This window comes from Camelus ferus, chromosome 31, assembly GCF_009834535.1.
Source record: "Camelus ferus isolate YT-003-E chromosome 31, BCGSAC_Cfer_1.0, whole genome shotgun sequence".
NCBI lineage: Eukaryota > Metazoa > Chordata > Mammalia > Artiodactyla > Camelidae > Camelus > Camelus ferus.
The window spans coordinates 4,365,076-4,388,945 of NC_045726.1; the positions used below are offsets into that span (position 1 = coordinate 4,365,076).

At 45.5% G+C, this 23,870-nt stretch overlaps 1 protein-coding gene across 9 annotated transcripts in view; it reads right to left on the reverse strand.

The window, feature by feature from the left end:
- NEK1 (NIMA related kinase 1) overlaps window positions 1–23,870 on the reverse strand; it is an 89,337-nt gene that overhangs the window by 42,294 nt on the left and 23,173 nt on the right. For 4 of the 9 annotated variants that reach the window (XR_004316313.1, XM_032470760.1, XM_032470761.1 and 1 more), the window contains exons 12-21: window positions 20,507–20,566; window positions 20,210–20,269; window positions 20,069–20,116; window positions 19,861–19,935; window positions 19,103–19,266; window positions 17,020–17,122; window positions 7,286–7,369; window positions 6,786–6,869; window positions 6,275–6,352; window positions 5,543–5,638 (exon numbers count right to left, since the gene is read on the reverse strand). Coding sequence is in view for 8 of the 9 variants with exons in the window: in XM_032470760.1 (XP_032326651.1) it covers window positions 5,543–5,638; window positions 6,275–6,352; window positions 6,786–6,869; window positions 7,286–7,369; window positions 17,020–17,122; window positions 19,103–19,266; window positions 19,861–19,935; window positions 20,069–20,116; window positions 20,210–20,269; window positions 20,507–20,566 (852 nt within the window). In the remaining variant the exon portion in view is untranslated. The remainder of the gene's footprint in view (window positions 1–5,542; window positions 5,639–6,274; window positions 6,353–6,785; window positions 6,870–7,285; window positions 7,370–17,019; window positions 17,123–19,102; window positions 19,267–19,860; window positions 19,936–20,068; window positions 20,117–20,209; window positions 20,270–20,506; window positions 20,567–23,870) is intronic. The other 5 variants (XM_032470765.1, XM_032470762.1, XM_032470766.1 and 2 more) reach the window with 5 other exon arrangements.

A 23,870-nucleotide genomic window follows, 5' to 3' on the forward strand; every position in this document is an offset into this window, starting at 1 on the left:
ATCAAAAAAGTAATTTAATTGTATGAATAAACAAAAGTGGTAATATGAATCTCACCAATTTCACTCCAGTAAGAACAGCACCAACCTCCCTACTCAACCTATGATACAATTTTCATTTCTGCTTACAGAGGTGATCTCGAAAGTCAGTTCCAAAGCCACTGGGAAAATTCTGTAATAGGAACATTACAGCAACTCTTGGTCAAAGAATAAAAAATTCACCCATCTACTCGTGCTCTCGCTAATTACACTCTGCTTACCCACACTCTCTACAGTGCTCATCCATGCACACACACTTCTTACGTGATGTACACAAGACACAGCACAGCCCTCTGGAACCGCAGACACAGGGCAAGAGAAAAACGTACAAACCTCTATGGAATATTTAGCATATCTGCCTTTAGTTAATGGCAGAAGTCACATAAGGGGATTGAAAACCCTTTATTTTGACTTTGTATTCTTATGTTTTAAAATATACTAAATAGAGACATTTCTATATTAATCTCAACCTTAAGAGGAACCTAAAGTAACACATAAAAAATCTGCTTATGGATAAAGTGCTTTAAGTTAAACACAACATGAGATCAGTGACAATTAAACTCGGGACAGTGGGGTTAGGGTCCGATGTAGGAGATCTCTGTTAAGTATCATCAAACTACTCATCTCTGAAAGGAAACCTTCTCTTTTAATCAACAGAAGGTATTTTAATGAAGAGTTTTACATGTCACTACTAAAAGTCTACCCTGTATTATATTAACATCCACCTGGTTGCCGTAGATGGCTAAGGATGGTATGCAGTCTCCAATCTAAGATATCCGACCCATTGTGTAGACAAGGCTGTCGGTATCTTTATGACAAGGCTGTTCTGCAGCCTTCAGTAAATGCCCATGTTCTATAACCAGGCCTCTGGGTCAACTAAGCTAAACTTGTCAAAAGAACCCAAGATGGTGGACAAGCAAAGAAACTCAGACATGAAAACTAAACCAAAGAACAAATGCAAACAGAACGTCCTACCAACTGTTACAGTTACTTCATAACAAAGTAACTCAGTTATTGAAACATGACAGGCAGTTCAAGGTAACTACTGAGATGAGGCAACACCATTATCAGCCAAGGTGATACATACACATCAGTCACTTACTAGTACAGACTTAGCCTTCTGTGTAAACATCACAGATACATTGTTTTCAAACAGAAATATTAGTGCTTTCAATATGAACCAGATCTTGAGATAGAAGATAATAATGTATTTTTAAATTTGTCAAAAGAGAAAACATTCAACTGAGTTTTTAATTCAGAAAGATGATCAAATATGATAAAACAACACAAAAAGTAACCAAATTAAGAAAACGAAAAGCAAAGTTTTAAAGAAGACAAAAACACAAAACTTCAAAACAAATGACCTAATTTTGTTACAAACTGATCACCCAGTTAAGTCTAGAATACATACTTCATTCTAAGTTTTTCAAAATTCAAAGGTTTTTTTTTGATTTGCAGTATGAATGAAACATTGACTTGAAAGTTTCATAAGTCAGGTTTAAGAAACAAACTGCGTTAGAAGATTTTTTCCCTAGATATTTTATCATAAGGGTAATCATTTCAAGACTTTCCTATTGCTTATAGCTCCACAAAAGGTTTTTAATTATCGCTGTAAAACTGCTTCTCCTTTAGCTGTCAATTTTACTATTTGCTGAAAAAATTAACCAGCAGCGCCACCTATTGACAAGACTAAAAATTTCACCAAGTACTGAGGCCGAGTTTATAAATACATGAACGTTTAGCTACTCTTGAAGTATGGACAAATGCAAGTACTATTTCACCTCTACATGCTGAATGACTAGGAAGATGTTAACGCATATTAGTAAAATACTATTAAATGCCTTGATTTCATGTTCTGAGTATAGAGCAATTTCACACATAATTTTATACAGCCTAAAGATACCTTGTGGCCAAATTTTATCAAATTCATATTTAACTTCTCTAAACCCTGCCTCTGAAATGTAAAATATACAAAAATATAAAAGTATGTGTCGAAACATTTTTTCTGAACCAGTACTGCTCCAGGGCATTTATGAGTGTGTCTAAGAACAGGAACATGCCAGAGGGGTGAGGTGCCCACCCTGCGGGGGCCTCACAGGCCTTCCTGGCAGGTTAAAGGGCAGGACTGAGAGAGAAACACCGGCGAAACACACAGAAAGAGTTAAACACATTTAAAAAGAAACTCACACCAAAAAATATAGTCTCTCAATTTCCCTAATTCTATTTTTCGTTGAATTTTAATTACTAAATATATTGCTACCTTTTTAAAAACTGAATCTCTCTTCCTTATATGCTTTACTTGCAAGATAAGCATACATGCAGGCTGGGAAAGCAACACTTATTTCGGTGGAAAATTGCTATCATCACACATGAAAATTATTCTCCCCTCTCAAGTCCTATTTAGTACCACAATTTTTACCATTAAATGTGTCAGAAAGAAAAAGGTATATAATTGAGTATACATGCCAAATAATCAGAATAATGAAGGCAGTGATTTTCACTGTTTGTTAGTTCAAAGATACTTTTGAGAATGCAGTGAAAGATCTGAGATCGTACTGAACAAAAACATATCAACATACAATCAAACCTCTAACGGACATTTAGGGACTGAATAATGCTAAGGCCAACTTGAAATACCACGTGAGCCGCTCCTGAGTTAGAGAAACAGGTGAGTGAGTAAATACAGACACAGAAGCCCCCTCCACTACATCTAGATTATGCTAGATCAGACTTCCTGCTGAAATAATTGCTTGGTAAAGTAACTTCAATCCATTCTCTGTAGATTAAAATGGACTAAGTACTTACATGATGAGGATTATTTTTCTAGGCAAAATTTAGGAAACATCAGGGATGAAGACTTTCGTCAGGAGATGAGGAGGCAAAGGCCTATGAACACTAAGCCAGTCCCCCAAGTGGGCTAACGAGCAGGCAGGGCTGAGGCACAGACTGGACCCCGGAGCCCCAGCCTCCTTCCTCCTCACTCCACCGGGACGTGGTCTCCGCGCAGGACTCTTGAGCAGCGTGAGTCACAGAACTCCCCAGGAATGCACCTGTGTTACGACCCGCCAGCTCCCACGCTGACCGCCATGGTCAATGCTTTGATGCCCACACGTAATTCTGCATAATGGATCACAACCTTAAATAAGGCGGATCTGCACGAAGCATGAGCCCTTCATCGCATTTAATGGCTGCATCACTGTCCCCATCACCTTCACGTGCTATGCAGACTGCTGGAGCAGGTTACTGAAGACTAACCTACCAGCCACGAGGGGGCTTGTAACTGCAGCCCTGAGGCTGGGCACCAGGGCCACAGGGCGGGCTTACCGCGAGGAAGGCTGACTAGAAATGCACACACTGGAGTTCGCGCCGAGGCACCTGCACAGGGTCTGCCCCGTGCAGAGCGGCCCAGGGCGAGGTGTTCCTGCCTCCTGCGGTGGAGATACAGCCCCCAAGGACAAGGGCAGAAGGCCCCCGCTCCAGCAGGCCTGCACCACCAAGGCCGGCTCACGGCTTCCAGGCCAGGGGACAGCCCCCGAGGACAAGGCAGAAGGCCCCCGCTCCAGCAGGCCTGCGCCGCCAAGGCCAGCTCATGGCTTCCAGGCCAGGAGACCGAGCGAACAGGGGAATGACTCACTCTGACTGCGGACGGAACATCTCTGCTTCTGACAGCGTGGCCACTGCAGCTGCCTCGGGGGGAGAGGCAGCAGGTCAGCACAGTGTTAGCTCACACGCACGCCCTCGCCCTGCTGTGTCTGAAGCAAAGGCCAAGAGGAGGGGAAACAGAGAGCACCAGATTCAAAACATGAGGTAAAGAGCGAACAGTCTAAAGCCAGGCAGGATTCTGACCCAGAGGCCAGAGACAAGTACTAGATCAGAGCAATTACAGTTTAGGGGGGAGACGGGCTACCCCACCATGGGACTGTCTCATAGTCAAGACTTGCTCACGAAGTGTCTCAAATCAGGAAGCAAAGGGGGAACTAAGATGAGAGTCCTCCACTGCTGGACTTTGGAAAACGAAGAGAAAAACGTAACTAGCAGAGGATGGAGAACTCGGGGCAGTGTTTACCTTAAACTGCTGTGGACAGAAAATGGAAGGGCAGAAATCACAAAACCGCTTTGACTCCGTCCAACTCCTGCAGTCCTGCACCCTCACTCACTCCTCCGCAGCTACATGGTTCTCCGCTAGGACTGTGCTAGGAAGAGACCCCCCTGCACCCCGCCTCAGTGGGCGGGTTAAGAAGCACAGTCACATTAACACATACACCAAAGGCACTTGATAAAACTCAGAACACCTTTCTGATAAGGACTGTAAAACCTAGAGCTCAAACTACATTCTCTACTATTTTACCGTACATAACGGAGGAATGACCAAAATATTTCCATTAAAGATAGGAACAAAAATAGTATCCCTATTATCATTTAAAACTGTCCTAGAAGTTCTGGCCGATGCAGTAAGAATAAAACGGTCATAAAAAGCAAACCTTAAAGCTGGGGTTTAAGGGTAGTGCCTAAGAATAGTCTTTGACACCTGACAGGAACAGGTCCAAAGCTGTATTCTGTATGTACTGGAAATGTGACCTCACCTGATTGTTTGTCCTGTCTATATCTGCTCTGTAAAGTCGTAAGGATTAAACAGGGCCACACACGCGCAGTGGGTACACTGTGCCTTGCACACAACAACCAGGAACTGCAGGAGTTACTGTTATGCATCATGACTACCTGTAATACTGCTGCACGCTAAGGACCCCGAAAGCTGGTGGGACAGGTAAACCCACCGTGTAAGAGGTGAGCCAAAACGTCAGCAATGTTCTGTCAGGGAGAAAAATCTTTAAAAGCAAAAATGGAATTAGAAACCATCAAGAAATAACCTTTACAAAAACTATAACAAGTGTGAGTTTAAAATGATCCAAATAATGTAAGAGATATAAAAGATGCAATGAGTAAACCTGGATATTTAACATGCTTCTGGATACAGACTATTATAAACATGTCAGATCTTCTTAAGTTAATTTGTAGGTTTCAGGTAGTATGTTCAAAATTCCAACAGGATTTTAAAAAAGAACAAAAATTATCCTAAACTGCATCTCTCAGAGAAAAACAGCACATAACTAAGGAAAACAAAGGGAGAAAGCAGAGTGAAGGGGAAATGAGGAAGGAGCCCTCTGAGGAACTAACACTCACTCCAAACCCAAGATCACCAAGACAAGGAGGCACCTGGAGAGCAGACAGAAAGGGGGTGCGCGCGCCATGGATGCGCTTGCCAGTCCCCTCGGGGGCGGGGGGTCTCGGGGCAGCGCCACAGACCCAGGCGGAGGGAGGGGCGGGCTCTAAACGACGCTGCTCCTGTGATTAGCTCCTCGGCAATGATAAAAAACACGCAAGACAAACTAGGTTCTGGCCTCAAAACCAGCCCCCAAGTAACTTCTGTCCAGACCACCCTTAGCTGACGAAAGAGCCGGAGCGATGCAGGGAAAACGGTGAAACCCAGGAGCGCAAGGCGCCTCACCTGCTCCTCCCACGCCTTCCGCTCCCTCTCATACGCCTCCCTCCTCTTCCGCTCCAGCTGCTCCTTCAGGACCGCAGCGCGCGCGCTCGCTTGGGCCTGGAAGGAAAAGCAGTCGGAAAATTGGTAGGACAAAGAGAGGCACAGGGTTTGGGTTTTTTCCAGGCCTATAAAAACTTTTACTTTTTAGCCAAAAAAGAAGTGTGTGTGTGTGTTTATGGTTCTAGAATACACACGTAAGCTGTATCCCCAGCACCTGTGTGAGTGCACGTGTGTGTATGAGTGCGCGCACGCGCGCGGGTGTGTGATTGCCGAATACACACGTAAGCCAGGTCCCAACACACAGTGTCTGCTCAATAAATATTTCTGGGATGACAGTAAATGCAGGCGCACTCTAATGGAAAGAAAAACGTAAAAACTTTAAACTGTTACACACGAACTTGTCTTCACAGAAGTGGACAATTACAGTTTCCATTTCTAAGTTTACCATTTTCCTTTTTAAGGTCACTTGTGTAACTGTTTCATGTATTTACGCCATGGCTTCACCAAACTGCTCTCCATAAATACAATATAAAGAGAGAAAAAGGCTATTTTTGAGAAACCATCAAGTGAGGGATAAAAGGCAAAGAAAAGTTAAGGCAAGAGAAACAGGTGACTCCTCTGAAAGACCTAAGAGCACGATTTTCTCTTTCATACTTCGATGTTCTCTAAGACCTGAGTCAGCCCCGTACACACCTTAAGTGCTTCAACCTTCTTCCGCCTCACGCCAGCCTCCTCGCTTCCCTCTTGTCCTTCGGGGCTATCAGCCTCCTTCTGCAGAAAAGCACGTAAGCAAACCCCTTAGGGCAGAGCCTCTGATTCACTGCTGAGTTCACCTGAGTGAACATCCCCTGATGTGCACAGGGTAACCTGCTCAGTGCTACCACCGTCTCTCACAGCCGCAAGCGAACTCTCCCCAACCATCAACTCTTACGGACATGGGGAGAAAAGGTGGAAAGAGTGATATAAAAATGTACCATTGACATGTCCACAGCTAGGACTCACACCTTCCTCTCAGAGTCCCCCTGAACAAGTGGTCTTACCAATTTTGAGTCATATAAATAAGCTTCACTTTACCCCAGGGTACAGTTTTCCACTCTGTGACTTTCACTGTCTTCATCAGATTTTATTTTAAGTGCACAGTGTTTTTAATCTCAACATACTATGTCATCCAACTACTTTAAAAAAAAATAGATCTTCAACCTGCCTTTTCACCACGAAGCTTGGCTCTAATCTGTTGGCGCTCATTGAAATTCTGCAGTCTTATTTGTCTCAGCCTTGCCAGATAAACCTGCGAGGAGAGAAAAAAATTGCAACATTTTAATAAAAAAAAACCCACCAACATTGTTACTGCTAAAATTTTTTAAAGAAAAGTGTTAATCTGAATATAAGAAATAAAAGTTTTGCAATCTGGTTAATGAAAATGTAATATTAGCGTTTGAGTGTTTAATTTAGACAAATTTATTTCCGAAAAGAAATGCATAATGATTACAAATATTTAATTTTTTCAACAGAAAAGAAACGGAACTCAGGACACTGAACAACAGTTACGGGGCAAAATTATGGCACAGTATGTCGGTCAAAGTACACGAGCAGGTCCCTACAGACCCACGAAGCCCTCGGTGGCTGTTAGGAATGTGCACCATGCGGGAAAGGAGGGCAGTCCACGCAAAGCGGCGAGGAGGCAGCGAGCATGCGGGGGCGTACCTCTTCCTCTTTGCTCCTTGGCTTCCCTCCTCTTGAAGAGCTGGGCCTGCCTCCGCACAGGGCTGCCAGGTTGTGCAGGATTCCCTGTTCATCATTTAACGCACTAAGTTTAAACAACGACCGAGGCTCCAGCAGCGTCTCACCCAGGAACAGCTGGGGCCACTTTTTGACTTTTGGCAAATGCTGGCCCTGTCTGGTGGGTAACTGGTCACAGACCCTGGCATTTCCTTTCTCTATTTAACCCCCACATTCAGCGGGAAAAGAAGGTAGCAATTAGACCCCAAACCAACTACTCAAAGAGAGACCAGCCTTGTTTCATGGGCCATTCAAGCAGCCAGGCTCTCAGGCTGCCGTGGGGGTCAGCTGAGCCCCAGCTCACAGTGTTTCTGTACAGAAGCCCGCTGTTTCTCCAAGGGCTGCTTTACACGCAGGCACACTCGGCAGGAGGTGTGTGAGCGCAGGCCCTGCACGGACCACACCCCGTGACCAGGCTGCACGTGATCACACCCAACCCCACGCCAACTCGTTTCCTAGCAGTTTATCAGAAACATGGAGTTATCTCCTTATTAGAAATGACTAACACCCTTCCATAAAAGCATAGGGCTGTCGAATTGCCCGTTTTCTCTTCCTTCTGCACACAGCTGTGCAAGCTCCTCCCAACTGAAAACACCCTCAGCCCCAGCTCCCTGTCCAAGCCTTTCCATCAGCTTGGTGAACGCGCACTTTCTGGATTCACCACCTCCATCTTCCAGCTTCCCATCCATCTTTCAATCCACCACACTCTGGTTTCTGATCCTACTACGATTGAAAGTTTTCTAAGGCCACTGATGACCTCCAAGTTCACAATTCAAACGGACCCTTTTGAACAAATATTGCAATTACTGTTTCCACAAGAAATCAGTTTCAACTGAATCCACCTGACTTACATCAGTATTTTTTCTCTCATAAAAATGATATACGTTCACTGTAGAAAATTTATACATTAAGGAAAAAATAAATCATACGTAATTCTACCATCTGAGAAACGTGAAATTTAAGGGTATTCTCGTCCAAATTTCCTTATACGTATATGTATGAATTACGAACTTTTTTTTAACAAAATTGGGATTTTACTACAGTTATTCTGGTTTTTCCACTTAATGTTAGTTGGCATATTAATCAATATTAATATTCTGAATCTCTTCCCACACTCAACATTCTTAACTGACCAGTAATGCTCATGACACCCCAATGACCAGCATCTGCAGCACCTCCCCTCCGGGATCTGTGCGCTCGCTCCCCCGGCGTCTGGCAACCTCCCCCGTGTCTCCCAGGCTCCGCTCCAGGTGCCTCATTGCCCACGTCACAATCCAGAATCCTTGAGATTCCTGCTCACGCCCCGCTCTCTTCTCAGTCCCAGGCTTCAACCTAGCTGCCAACTGTCAAACCCAAAACAACCTCGCAGCCCCGTGCCGAGCTCCCGCGCGTGTTCAGCTGCCGTGGAGACAACCTGTCTTCTGCAGCAAGGACACGGCCAATGGTCTGCACACCCGACCTCACCCTCTCCTTCCCACACGACAGCCCCCACCCTGTCAGGCCCCAAGCGGCCAGCACCTTGCTTCTCTCGTGCACCTCCCAGGAACAACGACGGGCCTCCTAGGCTCCTCCCAGCTCAGCTCTCCTCCCTCGACCCCTGGGTGTCCAAGACAGCTTCCTCACCTCTCCCACTCTGTCCACTCTGCACCATGCAGCTGACATCTCCCACAGTCTCTTCCACGTCAGACCCCACCTAAATCCTTCAGTGGTGCCACCGCCTTCAGGAAGTGACCCGCATCCTAAACAGTAGCCCAGGCTGTGTGGTCCAGCCTCCCAGGCCCACCTCCATCACTGCCCTATCATGACGCCTGCATTCTGGCCACATCAACTACCTACGGTCTGTGGACCATGACCTCCCTCACGTCCTTAAAGTGGCTCCCTCTGCTCATCTTCCCGACTACAAATCAAGCATCTCACCCTGGAAGCCTCTGGCGGGTTGTGTGTGCCCTTACCCCATCAACATTACAGCTCCCTCCCGCAGCAGCGCTCCTGAGAGTCGGGGAGGGCAGGGTACCGGGACAGGTGACAACATGGACTATGACCGACCCCGAAGTCGCCCAGGGCCACCTGACCCCTGCTGGCCTTCAGCAAGACTACCTGAATTCGCCGTCAGCCTGGGCACAGTGACATCACCTTGCCATGGTGTGCAGGACAGAGGGTCACTGCATGCCCACACTCTGCCCATCTCCTCCAGCCCAAAGGCGCTTCCCCATCCAGGGGATCTTGGCAAGAGCTTCTCAGAGCTTGAGCTTTGGGGATACAGGTCAGAAACAGGCGGGGCAGGATGAACAGGGAGCTGGGAAGAGCCCCCCATCACTGCGGGAGCACGCTGCGGAGTCGGGCTGGGTGCTGCCGGAGACACAGCTTCCCCTCACGAAGTGTATGGGAGACGCCAGGCCAAGTCTGTCACTCCCGTGTTAACTGCCAAAACATGGTAGTCTGAAACATTACAGACTAACAGCAGAAAGGTGAAAAGCCATTGCAGGGAGGTTCCGTGACCTTCATCCGGTCCCTCCAAGGTCACCCTCCTGCACGTCTGCAGTACTGGGGAGGCTGGCACTGGGCGAACCACAGGGACTGCGCCAGGTGCACCTGCCACACCTGAGTGTCTGCGTCAGTGCCATCTCACCACACACATAGCTTCCCGTGCCCTGCACCACAGCACGAGTCCGCCTCGCGCCGTCCCCGGGACACGTCCAGCCACACGCACGCTCCCCGTCTGCTCCCCAGCTCTGCACTCACGCTCACAATGTTGGCATGTGCAGTCACACAGCAGGCGCCCTCTCACGGCTGGCTCTCCTCGCTGGGTGTTACCTCTGCGCCAGCCCAGCCAAGGCGCTGGGTGCACGACTCAGCGGTTCGCTCCCTTTCAGCGCTGAGCAGTGAGTGGGCCACGGTGCAGAGATACCACAATCTGCTCATCACTCATCCACTGCAGGCCGTCTGGGTAGTGAAACGTTTCTATTAAGAATGAAGTTGCTAAGAACATTCACATAACAAGTTTCTCAGTGAAAACAGGTATTCTTTGCTCTGGGACATACACCCAAGAATGGAACTGCCTGCTCTTGGTAGGATAAATCCAGTTTTAGTTTTAAAAGGGAATGCCAAGCTATTCTGCAGGGTAGCTGTATCATTTTACATCTCTATAAGCAACGTGCGGGTGACTGACTTTCTCCACGTCCTCACCAGCATTTGATTTTATGACTATTTTTTATTTCAGCCATTCTGACAGGTGTGCAGTCATATATCACTGTGGTTTTAACTTGCATTGTCCAGTATCTGTTGAACACCTTTCCCATGTTTATGTGCCGTCTGTGCATCTTCTTCATCGAGATGTTTAGCACGTCCTTTGCCCATTTTCTAACTGGATTCTTTGGGTTTTTAATGTTGAGTTTGGGTGCTTCTTTGTATGTTCCAGACACAAGTCCTCCATTGAGCATGGGGTTCACACATTCTTCCCCCTAATCTACAGTCTGCATTTGCTTCCTCTTAGTAGGGTCTTTCGCAGAGCAGAAATTTTAAATTCTGATGAAGTTCAATTTACCCAGCTTTTCTTTTTATGGATTTACTTTTGGTGTCAAATCTAAGGACTCTTTGTCTAGTCCTAGGTCCCGAAATTGTCTTCTTTCCCTACGAGTTTTGTAAGTCTGTGCTTCACGTTAGAGTGCGTGACCTGTTCTGAGTTAATAACTGTACGTATGCAGTGTGAGGTTTAGGTCAAGGCTCATACTTTCGCCTACGGACGGCTGTCCAATTTCTCCAGCACTAATACTGAAAAGGCAACCCCTCCTCCGTGGAAATGCTTTTCTTTCTTTGCCAAGAACCAGCTGGTACATCTGCGTGACCCTCTTTTGGGCTCCCCACACCATTCGGATGACCTGTGTGTCTGTCCCTCCACAAGAATAACTCTGCTTTGATCACTGCAGCTCTCAGCAAGCCTCAGCATCAGGAAGAGACACTCTTTCCACTTCAGCCTTCTTCAGAATTGTTTTGGCTGTTTTAAGGCCTTTCCCTTTCCAGATAAATGTTTGAATAAACTGGTCTGTATCTATTAAAAAAATGTTCCTGAGATTTTACTAGTAATTGCATTAAATAGACTGATTTAATACCTAACATTTTTACCTACATCGACTCTTCCAATTAATGAACATGGTATGATTCCCCAAGTATTTAAATCTCAATTTTATCAAGATTTGGTCAATCACCTAAACCCTGCACTGTTTTATTAGATCTTTTTCATTTCATTCGCTACATTAATTTCAGTTTGGAATTCGTGTGAGCATGTCTCTCTTTCCCCTTCATTCCTGAAGGACCGATGGACAGGTCTCTTCCTTCAGCTCTGGAAAAACATCACGCCACTTCTTTCTGGACCCCATGGTTTCACATGAGAAATTTGCTCTTTTCCAAGTTGGTCGCCTTTTCCAGGTAATGTGTCATTTCTCTCTGGCAGTTTTAAGACTTGTTTGCTTTGTCTCTTACTTTCAGAAGTTTCATATCCCTGGGTGAAGATTTCTTGAAGTTTCTCCTATTCAGGAGTTTGCTCAGCTTCTTGAATCTTTACATTTGTCTTTTGCCAAATGTGGAAAGTTTTCAGCCACTATTTCTTCAAGTGCTTTTTCCAGTCCCACGCTTTCTACGGCCCTTCAGCCTCCAAGGACACAAATGTTAAATCTTTTATTATCATCCCACAGATCCGTAAGACTCATCATTTTTTCCAGTCTTTTTTCTCTCTGCTGTTTAGATGGAGTAAATTTAACTGATCTGTTTTCACGTCCAGTGGTTATATTTCCATCATCTCCACTCCACTACCGACCTCGTCCAGTGAATTTTAAGTTTTGGTTATTACTTCCTAATTATGTAACTTCCATTTTGTTCTTTTTATAACTTTTAATCCTTCACTGAGATTTCCCCCTTTTTTCCATTCAAGAGAATTTCTAATTGCTTGTTGAAGCATTTGTTTAAAGCAGCTATAAAATCTTTGTTGGATAATTCCAATAGTCAACTCAAACTGGTCCCAGGGTCAGCTTAGTGTCCTTCCTCATTCAAGCTGTGGTTTTCCCGGTTCTTGATATGACCAGTGATTTTTCATTATATCCACAATATTTTAGGTATTACACTAAAGACTCGATCCTGTTTACATGTTCTACTTTAGCAGGCCACTGAGGTCCTGGCCCGCTTTTGCGGGCTTCCCTCCAGTGACAGTCTGGTCTTCTGCTTCACCGCTCTGTGCTCAGAGGGCCCCTGCTCAGCCCCTCCTGGTGCCACCCTGTGAGGACGAAGTCGCTTCCCTGGGCCACCTGATGCTATTGGCAGATCTCCTAAGGATGGAGGGCAGACACCAGTGGGCCTGGTCTCCGTGTCATCAGGTGGAGAGAGTGGGCGCACAGCTCTGTGATGACTGCCGCTCTAGGCAGATAGACCATGTGCTTGTGCCCCAGTGGCTGAGCAGATGGGACAGTCCAGGGCTTTGTTGCACTGATGCATCAGACTGCCCTCCATGTCACCTGTCCGTGCTCCAGCTGCACAATGGGGCTGGGACAGCCTGAGGCTTCACTACTGCCCAAAGCTTAAGCCCCTCACCAGCCCCGCTGGAGCAGCACAGGGCCTTCCTTCCCAGCTGCAGGATGGGGCGGGGACAGCCTGAGGCTTCCCTGCTGCCGGAAGCTTCAGCCCCTCACCAGGGCCCACTGGAGCAGAACCTGGGATCCTTCTTCCCCAGTCTACTGCAAGTGAGAGGCTTTGCTTTTCTGATTTTTCTAAGTCTACAGAGATCTGAGTTGCAGGCATGTCCAACACCCAGCCCCTGATACATAGAAGATGTAATTTCCAGAGTATTTAACTGCATTTGGAGGGGAAGAGCAGGGAAGGATAACACAGCAAAACGAAAATACTAACTTCAGATTGCAAGATGGCAGAGCGACGCCACAGCCTCTCTGTGCGAAATTCTAGACGAGAAGTTGCTGTATTCAGGGGAAGACATCAGCACTCGAGGGAGCTCCCCAAACAGAAGGAACCCAGAGGTGAGGAAAGCACAGAGAAATGCCATGAGCCTGGCCTGTCGGGAAGAGGCCCCGCAGAGGCTGTGAGAACGGGAGGCGCGGGGAAGGGCAGCGTCGGTGCTCACAGTCACCCAGCACTCTGCCCGCCTCCACGGGCCAGCCGCCTTCAGACACAAGTGACGAGAGTCTGGAGTGAAGGCCCGGCCACGGCCCAGGGTGATGCCAACACCCAGGAAGGATTAGGGTCTCCTAAGCTCAGGCGTCTGCCAGCAGGACAGCAATGGGTCCCTCCATCCTCTCCTCTGATGGAAAACTGAGCTGAGGCCAGGTCAACAGCACGTCCCGATTTTGCCAGCGGGCCACTCAGAGCCAATAAAGAGCAAAAGACACCCCCAAGCATGAATACACCGCAAGGACACCAAACACGCGAGGAATGCCAGGACCATCAAACAGGTAACAGACAGAAAACTGAAGCCACCGAGGTGACACAGCCAACAGAGCACCAAGAACAAGCCTTTACAGTAAGCGCAGCGTCAGAGCAATGAGCACACGGGCAAGGAAAACTCACTAGATCCATGGACAAGAAAATGCAAGTTTCTAAAGTAAGAGAAACTCACTGTGTGGGCTGAATAAAAACTAAAGAATATGTTAGTGGGTGAAATTCGGGCTTCAGGGTCCTTCTGAGGTAGTGGAAGGGAGAAAGGACAGCTGCCGCAGAAGTCCCAACCTGCCTGCTTAGCAGCAGTCCCTTGGGAGGAGAGGAGCAGCGTGCACTGCAGCGGCGCTCACTGAGTACGCTCCGGAGCTCAGACGGGGCTCAGGCCAAAGCATCTGGTCAGAGCCTGAGTCAGGTCAGCAGGAAAAAACACCGAGAAATAGGCAAGGAGTATTTCAAAGTATCAAGTTAGAAAAACAGTGGTGAAGAAAGTGTGCAGAGAGGGACGCCCTCCCAGAGGAGCAGGAAGCAGAGCGTGGTCTCAAGGCTCCTGAGCAACAAGGAGACAAAGACAATGGGGTGGGGAGAGCCTCTGACTTGGATTCCCTCACCCAGCAAATCACCACACAGGGCTCCCACCGCAGTCCCAGGCAGTGCAGGGACCGGGTCTACCCTCCCGCCCTCAACAACTGGAGTCTGGGCGAAACAGATCAAACGATGATTTCAAACACTGGAAAACAGGCAGCATGTGACAGTGACCCTTGCCAGAAGGGTGAGAAGGGAGCTGAGTGCAGGAACTGCCCATCTGACTGCCCGCCCCGGCTCCAGGCTGCAGCTCGGGGGTCCCTGCACGGAGCCCAGTGGAGCCCCGAGTTAAGAGAGGAACACTCAGCGCTTGGGAAGCTGAGGGGCACTACGGTGTGAGGGCAGGGGATCAAAGCAGAGGGAGAGCACTGGAGAGCTGCACGGGCTTCCTGAGCCCCTGGGGGTGCACCGACCCCTCAGGCTCCCTGGGAAAGTGTCACGCTGCCAACAGCCAGAGGGGAGAGGCCTCCGAATCAGCAGAGCGCTGGGTGCCGCCAATGCCACCGGAGCAGCGAGAGGACCGCGCAGCGCTGAGGCCAAGCGAGCACTAGACTAAAGACTGCTCTGAACGTGCCTCGCCAGGCTGAGAAGCAAGCCTTCAAAGACTCAAACTGTTTTCAAGTAACATTAACTACATCCCAGAATAAAGCCCCAACATATTTAAATAAAAAAAAGAATCCAAGATAAAATACACAATGTTTGTCATCCAAGTGACCAGGTGGGTCAAGAAGCAGGAAGAGACGACCTCGATGAGTAGAAAAAATAATCAACAAACAGACTCAGAAATGACAAAGGTGACAGAATTAGCAGACAAGGTCATTAAAAAGACTACTATAGTCATATTCCACACGTCCAAGAAGGCAGCGAAAAGCGTGAGTATCACAGAGACAGACACAGAAAGCGGAGGGATGATGGTGAGAGATGAAAGCTATACTGTGAAACGTCTGCCCAGGGTCGGCAGCAGGGAGGCCAGACGCAGCGGACAAGGAGACTCGCGGACCTGAGGACGCAGCGACAAAAGCCGCCCAACATGAAGCACAGGAGAAGGGCCCAAAGGAAGGAGCGCAGCGCCAGCGAGCTGGCGCATGGGTACCGAGCGTCCCACAGGGACACAGGGGCGCAGAAACGTAATTCTGAAGACAGAACGGCGGAATTTCCCTAAATCTGAAGAAGGTCCAAGAAGCTCGATGAACCACCAACGAAACAAACATGGAGAAAACTACACCACGCTGCGTCGTAATCAAATCGCTCTCAGCGACGCAGAAGAAACGCCATGTGCTGTCAGGGAGAAGACACGCCACACGGGAGGAAAACTGGAAGAAGACAGCAGACGTCTTGCCAGGTCAGGCAGGCCAGGACGCAAGAGGAGGAGCATCTCTAAAGTACAGAAAGAAATACTTTCAACCTGTAATGCTACCTCCAGCAAAAATATTTTTCAAAAAAGAGGGCAAAATGCTTTTTCAGACATACAAATGCTAAAGCAAGTTCCTCAGCAGACCCACCACCACAAATGAACATTTAGTGTGAACGTGAACATTTAATTTAATGTGAACAGAATAAGGACATTTGCCGACAAATCTGGAACAGTTCCCTCCAAAAGGATCACAGGGGACAGTGTGCAGCATGAAGACACAAACTGAGAGGGGCAGCGGGGCACAAGGAACAGTGCTGAGGAAAGAAGTCAGTACGTCTTGGGGAGTCTAATAACTGTTGTAAAATATTTTAAATTAAAACCTGTAACTACAACTCCAGATGTGATTAGCACGGGAGAAATGGGGCAAGGGAAAGGTTCTCTTCCATCTACATGGAGGATACAGACCCAGACTAACTCCAGATATGAGAAACACAACTGACGGGTGTTAAAAATACAAACGGTAACCACTAAAAGTCTAACTATTTTTCTATGGTATTATTTGAAAGAAAACAATACCCTAAATATGAGTAATTACACTAATTAACTCATAAAGATGTCACTTGTGAACTCACAGCAGGCGTAAGTCTAAATAAAGTATATGACCACATAACGACCTATTTCCCATGTGAATGTGATGCTGCACGGGGCGCTGCGCCGACAGAAACACTCACCTGCCGTTCTGTGGACCAAAGGTCAAAGGGCGCTTCTATGCCTCTGAAAGTCAAAATTACTGAAATGATCACCTAACAACTGCTAACACTGCCTTGGATACACTACTTAACTCAGTTAACTGGCGTAATCAGAGGCTGTGAAATATTTTGTTTCTAATTTTCTTTTGAGCAAATGCATAGTTACACGTGTATTTATTCAAATGTTTATTTCTCATTTTGTTCGACAATTCTTTGCTACTTAAAATTATTTAAAACCAAAAGCATATTGGCGGGGGACGCAACGTAAGAACTTATTAGCTTAGTATAAGTATCTGGGTTGCCATGCCTGCTTGCTCCTTTTAAAGGACGGACACAGCCGTGAACCTATGCCCGAGTCATCAGAGCAACGACAGAACCTCGCCCTCGGCAGAAAAGGCGTCGCAGAGGAGAGCGAAGCACTCGGCAAACGCTCAGAGGAACAGCCTGCACAGACAGGCGCACGCCCGCCCCTGTACCTACCTCACGCTAGACCTCCCCTGAGCTACCGCGCGCAATGTCCCGGACAGGGCGCCTACCAGGTGGCCCTCGGCCCGCGCCTTGTTCTGCCGGGCCTCCCGCCGCCGCTGCAGGAACTCCTCCACTTGTCTGGCTCGCTCCGCGGCCGGCGGCCCCCTTGGCCTGAGGAGTGAGACACACAGCAAGGTCAGAAACTTGGAATTAAATATTTCAAAAACTTAAAAATTACTTAATCTAAATATTTTCCTTAGAGGTATTTGCAGAATATGAAGAATGGCTGATCCGAAGTAAAACCTTTTCTGTAACTTGGGAGAGAAAAGAAGGCTGCTGGGGACGTCGTGACCCCTCTGCCAGGATTAGATAAACAAGCTTGCGCTGTACAGCACATGGAACTGGATTCAGTATCTTACAGTAACTTACGGTGAAAGAGAATGTGAAAACGAACACATGTATGCTCATGTGTGACTGAGGCATCGTGCTGTACACCAGAAACTGACGCAACACTGTAAACTGACTGTACTTCAATAAAGAGAAAGAAAGAAAAAGAAAACGCACACTATATGCTCGAGCACTGCTGATCAAGAGGGTTGGCAGAAATGAAATGACACATGATCTCACAGCCACACATGGTTTAAAAGTTGAAAATTAAAACAGTGACACTGTGTCTGAGGCTTAGACATAGACAGGACAGAAGCCGTGTTCCAGAGGAAGAAGCAGCCGAGTCGCACAGCTGTGTGAGAACTCGCAAGTCAAGGATGGACGGATGCAAACCCTTCACGGTCACCGAGGAGTTTGCTGCCGTGGCCCAGTCTCACCCCCTGCTGTCACTGCGGCAAGAAACACCCTGGAAGATGGACCGGGTGAAGACGCACAACACAGTTTTCCCTACTTTCTGCATACTGTACACACTTATTGTGGGAGATCTAAAACAAAATAAAGCCACACAGAGCATACGCTGCAAAGACTAGTAACACCAGAGCCTAAAACCCCGCACAAGGTCTGCTTTGCTGTTTCATCAAATACACACTGACGAGTGAGTGCGCAGCCCTCTCTCCTCAAAAATGGGAAGTGTCTGCATTCGGCTCAACACCTGAGGCTACCGTACATAATTCATATTGTCTATTTATCTTCACCTCCACTGCTCACCTCTGCTCAACTAGCTTTCAATAGTTTTTTACAATTCGAGGGAGCATAAAGATTTTTACTACACTCAAAAATATTCTCTCAAAATGACAAATTAAATTTTCACAAAATGATTTCTGCTCCTCTTTAACAGGAATGTTTTTGTGGAAGAAATGCAAGATCTAAAAAAAGACATATGAGGGGAGGAAGGTAGAGCTCAGTGCATGAGGTCCTGGGTTCATTCTCCAACACCTCCATTAAATACATAAACACATACATAAATAAGTAAACAAACAAATAAATAAATAATTTAAAAAACACATGTATACTTTAGAAAAGGAACTATGCAAATTAAATATTGACCACTACCATATTAAATTAATTTAATGGAAGAAAAGTGAAAAGCTGAGGAGTAGGCTGACAGGGAGCCGTCAGTGAGAGACGAAGGAGAAGCACAGACGACAGAGGACGGTGAGGAGGAGAGGACACGGTCCTGTCAGGGTTCTGCACAGAGTGCAGTTCCGTCTGGACTGATTTCAAGCAAGTGGCTAAGTCATCACCACCACATGTTGGTTCACAGTTATCGCATGTTCCTTCAACAGTATGTTAGACAGCCTACAGCATCTATTAGCTACAAAGTTAGGCTGAAGTGAAGAGCTCCATGTGTGTTGTGGGGAATCAAGGGCCAAACCCACACAGGAGACAACGGCCACAGCCCGCGGGCAGAGAGCCCCTCGGACCAACATGCCGATGGGGGAGACACACAAGGCGTAGGTGTTAAGCCGAACGTGACAAGACAAAACCACACGGAGGACCACCCCCATCCAACCTGGCTGCGCTGTCCTGTACAGACAGGGCTCTCCATCTTTTCAATGGTTTTCTAACAGCATTGGCACTAGGGGAGCTGGCCTGCGGCCCCTCGGAAGTCCCGGATGCACCCGGGCGCCTCCTCTGCGGGTGAACACGCCCCTGACGTCCATTCCTTTCTTTAAGGCAGCGCACAGGCCACTGCCAGCATACCTTTCCAGAGGTCTTCGGCCGGGGATGTTTCCTTTCCACTTCACTTCGCGGTCTTCTGCTCTTTGCTGCTGCATCTGATCGAAAATAGCATGATAATGCTCGTACTGTCCTCGAGAAGAAAAAGATGCTGGAGCCACAGCCCCTCCACTGCCAAAAAAGGGAGCCTAGGAATTAAACAAAGAGGACTCACGTGCTTGTCTCATAAGGCCCAGAGGTTCGCACCACCCTCGGGAGGAAAAAGTGCATCTCAACACCTGACTTCTAGAAGGCAGCCACCTGATTTGACATGCTAATACCCACGTAGCCTAAAGGAAAATGTTCCTACTGTACGTAAGCATCAGCAGTCCCAAGCAGTACACTCTGCCACTCACAGCAAAGCGCGAGGAGAGGGGAGGAGGCCGCGGGGGGGCCCTGCCTCCTTGATCCTGCCACTGCTCTTGACATTTTTCTTTCTCTTTAATGAAGACATTAAGGCTCAGAAAAGTCAAGTAACCTGCCCAAGGAACACTGCCTGGACAAACTGTATTTGATGTTAACAAGATTCTTCTGGCAGGACGGTCTGTCACAGCCAACTTTCTCAGCAACTTTCAGTTTCACACATTATTATCAGTACAAGTTACGGACCAAATACACACAGGAAAACTAGGAATTCACAGCAGATGGGGAGACTCTAGGTGAAGTGAAGGTACCCCAAGAAAGCCAGCTGCACACATCGTACAGAGCGGGGCGACCCTGGAGAAACGGAGCCAAGGGCCTACCTTGACCTCGCCGCCTCCACCAGCGCTCAGCACGTCTCTCCAGCCCTGCTCCCTGGCCCGATTTATCCTCTCCAGCTTTGGAGGAAAGAAAGAAAGAAACAAAATATCACTTCAAATATTTGATAGAAAACACATGAAATACATTTAGCAGGAACACAGAAACCTTCTCTGACCCAGGACACAGGCGGGGAGGCCAGGCGCCCCTTACCCTGTCCTTCTCCTGCCTTCTCAGCTGCTCGGCCTTCAGGAAGCTGATCTGCAATGATTGTGAAGACAGACTTCTCAGAACTCATGAGCCTCTTATCACCCACAGCGTGCCAAGGGGAGGAAAATAAGAGCAAAAAACTACCTGATCCTTGTGTTTCTTTTCTTTTTCAGTCAATTCCGATCTTCTCTTTCTTGTCACTTCCTTAAATAAAAAAAGAACACTTTCATCAACAATAAATACTACTTTTTCTAGTTTCATCAGTAAAATTAGTACACCGACGGTCGAGGTGTGCCCAGGGAGGTTAAAAACAGAAATAAGCTAGAGGTATTTGTCTGAAAGAAATAAGGAGGAAAGGTTTGCAGGTTTTCTAAGATTCTGTTTCTTTTTTAATAATTATTTCGGCAAAGCTTTACAATAAGCAGACAGATGTCTTTATACCTCAAACATTTTCCTCCTTTCTTCTCCAGGATTCATTTTCTTCACTGGAGTTTGATGGGTCTGGACAAAAAGTAAAACTACGAATTAGGCAAGGATTTTGGGTCACCCCTTTGAAAAACTCAAATTTATGGAAATTTAAAATAAGAAAAAGGTAAAGCCAATACTACCATTACTCTCTCTCAAAATATATCATCCCTAGAAATAAAGAACCACATTAGTGTTTGGCACACTATTTGTTAAATGAAGAGAAACATGAGAGTCAAAGAGACCGCGGGAAGGGTTCTCCCCGTCATCAAGTAGGGAGTGCGAGCTCAGACAGAGACGGTAACCACAAGTTCTCTTACATTACGGGAACAGAGCGCCATTTTGAAAGCCCAACACTGAAGAGAGAAATTCTTCTTGAAATAAAAAAAAATTACACAATATATGCTCACAATATAAAATTCAAACAAGAGTTGTTAGTTTCTCTCCCCACCTCCAGACATAACCATTGTTAGTATTTTCATGAGAATCCTTCCAGACATTACTTTATGTACTTAAATACATACATAACCACATATATACATATATGTATAGAATCTTAGTATTTTTTTATGCTTTTTACATAAATACAATAAACAACGTGTTATTAGAGGGAACAATGCTTTTCACTATTAACAATGCTCCTGGACATTCCCACGCTGTGCTAAGAAGCAAGCCGACAACGGCCGTGCTCCAAGCCAGGGATATGACCAGCTTCTTTAACCACTACTCTAGGGACAGATGCGCTGGTTCCAACTGTTCCCTACACGACACGCTGTCACGAACTTCCTCATACATGTGTCTTTGTGCAGTACACATTCAAGGCTTTCAGTGCAGCAGCTTTTTTGTAATGTAATTACAAAGTAAAAACGTAATTTAAATGTTGAGAAAAACTGCCACCTCAAGAGGCTGCATCAATGTACACCCCCACCAAAGAACTCATTTCCCCACAATCTCACAAATTAACTGTTCATCTAATCTGGGGGTTAATTTTAGGAGCTCTTTGTAAATTATGAAAAATAAGACTATTATAAATATTGCAAAAATTCTTTGCATTCTGTCTCTGAATTGCTGCTTGTCGTATCTTTCATTGCATAGTGTTCTGTAATTTACATACATAAAAAGTTGCCCATCTTTCCCTTTACAATATCTGCATAAACTGTTCTACTACGGAAGATACTCTACACCTCATTATATCTGTTTCTGCCACCGAGACAGTTTCACTTTTATATTTAGATTTTAAAATGTTTACAGTTAGATTTTGATTTTTAGATCTGGAACAATCTTGTTCATGGAATGAGTCAGGAATCTAATTTTTTTCCCTAGAAAATCCAGTTATCTCATAACTATTTGCAGATACATCTTTTTACATATAATAAATTCACACACACACACACACACACACTGGTCAGTTTCTGGAATGCTCTAATCTGCTACATTTATCCAACCCCTCTTTTCTTTTCTTTACTGTGATATAAAGTCACCTACAGAAAAGCAGATGAAGGACATACACAGAGGTCAGCAGAAACCAAAGAAACCCCCCTGCAGCTACACCCAAGTGAAGGACAGAGCACTGCCAGCTCCCGGACTCCTCCACAGCCTCCAGAAGTCCCACCTCACCCACAGACACCCACCACCCCGACTCTCGTAACTACCGTCTTGCTTTCCTACATTTTTTTGCCACCGATACACACCTTCTTAAACAATACAGCTTAGGAGTTTTCTGTTCTGAGTTTACATGAATGGAATCACACAGTACACATTCCTCTGCATCTCGCTTCTGTGGCTCAACAATGTTTTCAGAATTCATCTGTGTGTTTACTCATGTCTGCATCTTTTTCTTCATTCTTATGTAATATTCCATTCTTGCACAGTCACCTTGCCCTTTGCTCAGTGCACCTATTCTAAACTATTTGAGGGATTTTGTCACAATGTCTCTCCATTTCCTGTTCTGATTATGCATTTTCTGCACAATCAACTTCTACGAGGCCACTGACCCGAGTTCAAGAACAGTTTCTGCTGCTTCACTGGGAGCTGCCAGGTTGGTAACTGTAACCTCTGTAAACATCTATGTTTTCTCTCCTCTCCCAATATTTATGTTTCTTGTTTTTTTCTCATTTTAATTACACTAGCGAGGATTCTGGAATAATGTTAAATAGTAACAATCATTGCAAACATTCTTGTCTTGTTCTTTAATGTAAATGCTTCCAATTTTTCATCATTATGTAAAACGTCTGACATGCGTTTCTGGTATATATAACTGTCAAGTTAAGAACTTTCCCATTTACTTTGTGAATCAAAGACATTTGGGGTTACCTGAAACCACTTTACTGAGGTATGATGGACATAACAAAAAGTTGTACATGTTTAATGTGTGCAAAGGAGTTTTTTTAAATGTTAAATTTGATTGAACTTCAGTATCTACTGAGATCATTTATAGGATTTTCCCTTCTAATCTGCTAATGCAGTAAAATTCACCAGTTTCCTACTGTTGAACCATCCCTGCATTCCTGATACGCATCCCATTTGATAATTTTAAAGTTATTCTTTTGATAAATTGCTTGATTTGATTTGCTTTTTTTGAAAAACCGTTTTTTAGGATTTATGCATGTGTGCTCAAAAGTGAAGTGACCCAAGGTTTTCTTTCTTTTTTTATCCTGTACTAACCACTCAATTTTATGATCAATGTTAAGCCTACTATATGACTATATGATTAATTTTTCAAACAACTGAAAATGCAATTCTATATACCAAAAAAGATTAAAAGTATTTAAAAGATTAGAAGTATAGGAAATTCTTAAGTTATGTATCATGGACAAGTTTTAAATTTTTCAGCTACTTTAGAAAAAAGTGAATATAAAAAGAAACACCGTACAAAATTATTCACCTATCTCAGGTTTCAATACAAAGGACAACTACTTTAAAAAATTTCAAAGGTCATTTACATTATTATTGAAACAACTCAGAATTTGATTAAATCACTAAACCATCTCCATTAGCAATTCCATTTCATAGCTGCTGTATTTTCGCAAATGTCAGTGTTACGAAATTATTGTCATATACCACTCTTTGCTTCAGTTTCCTAAATTTTATAAAATGACCATAACAGGTAAGCACTAAACTTCTAAAAATGAACTCAGAATATTACAAAATAAATATGGCCCTCAATAATATGAAATTAGTAAAATTAATTTCAGAAATACATCACTGTTGAGATATTACATACCTCACAACACACAAGAAAGAACTAGAAAGGCACCAAACGTTTCCTTTCACTAAAAAAATTCAAAAAGATATTTAAAGTTTCTTCTTACTCAATTAAAAAAAAATTTTCTTTTTTAAA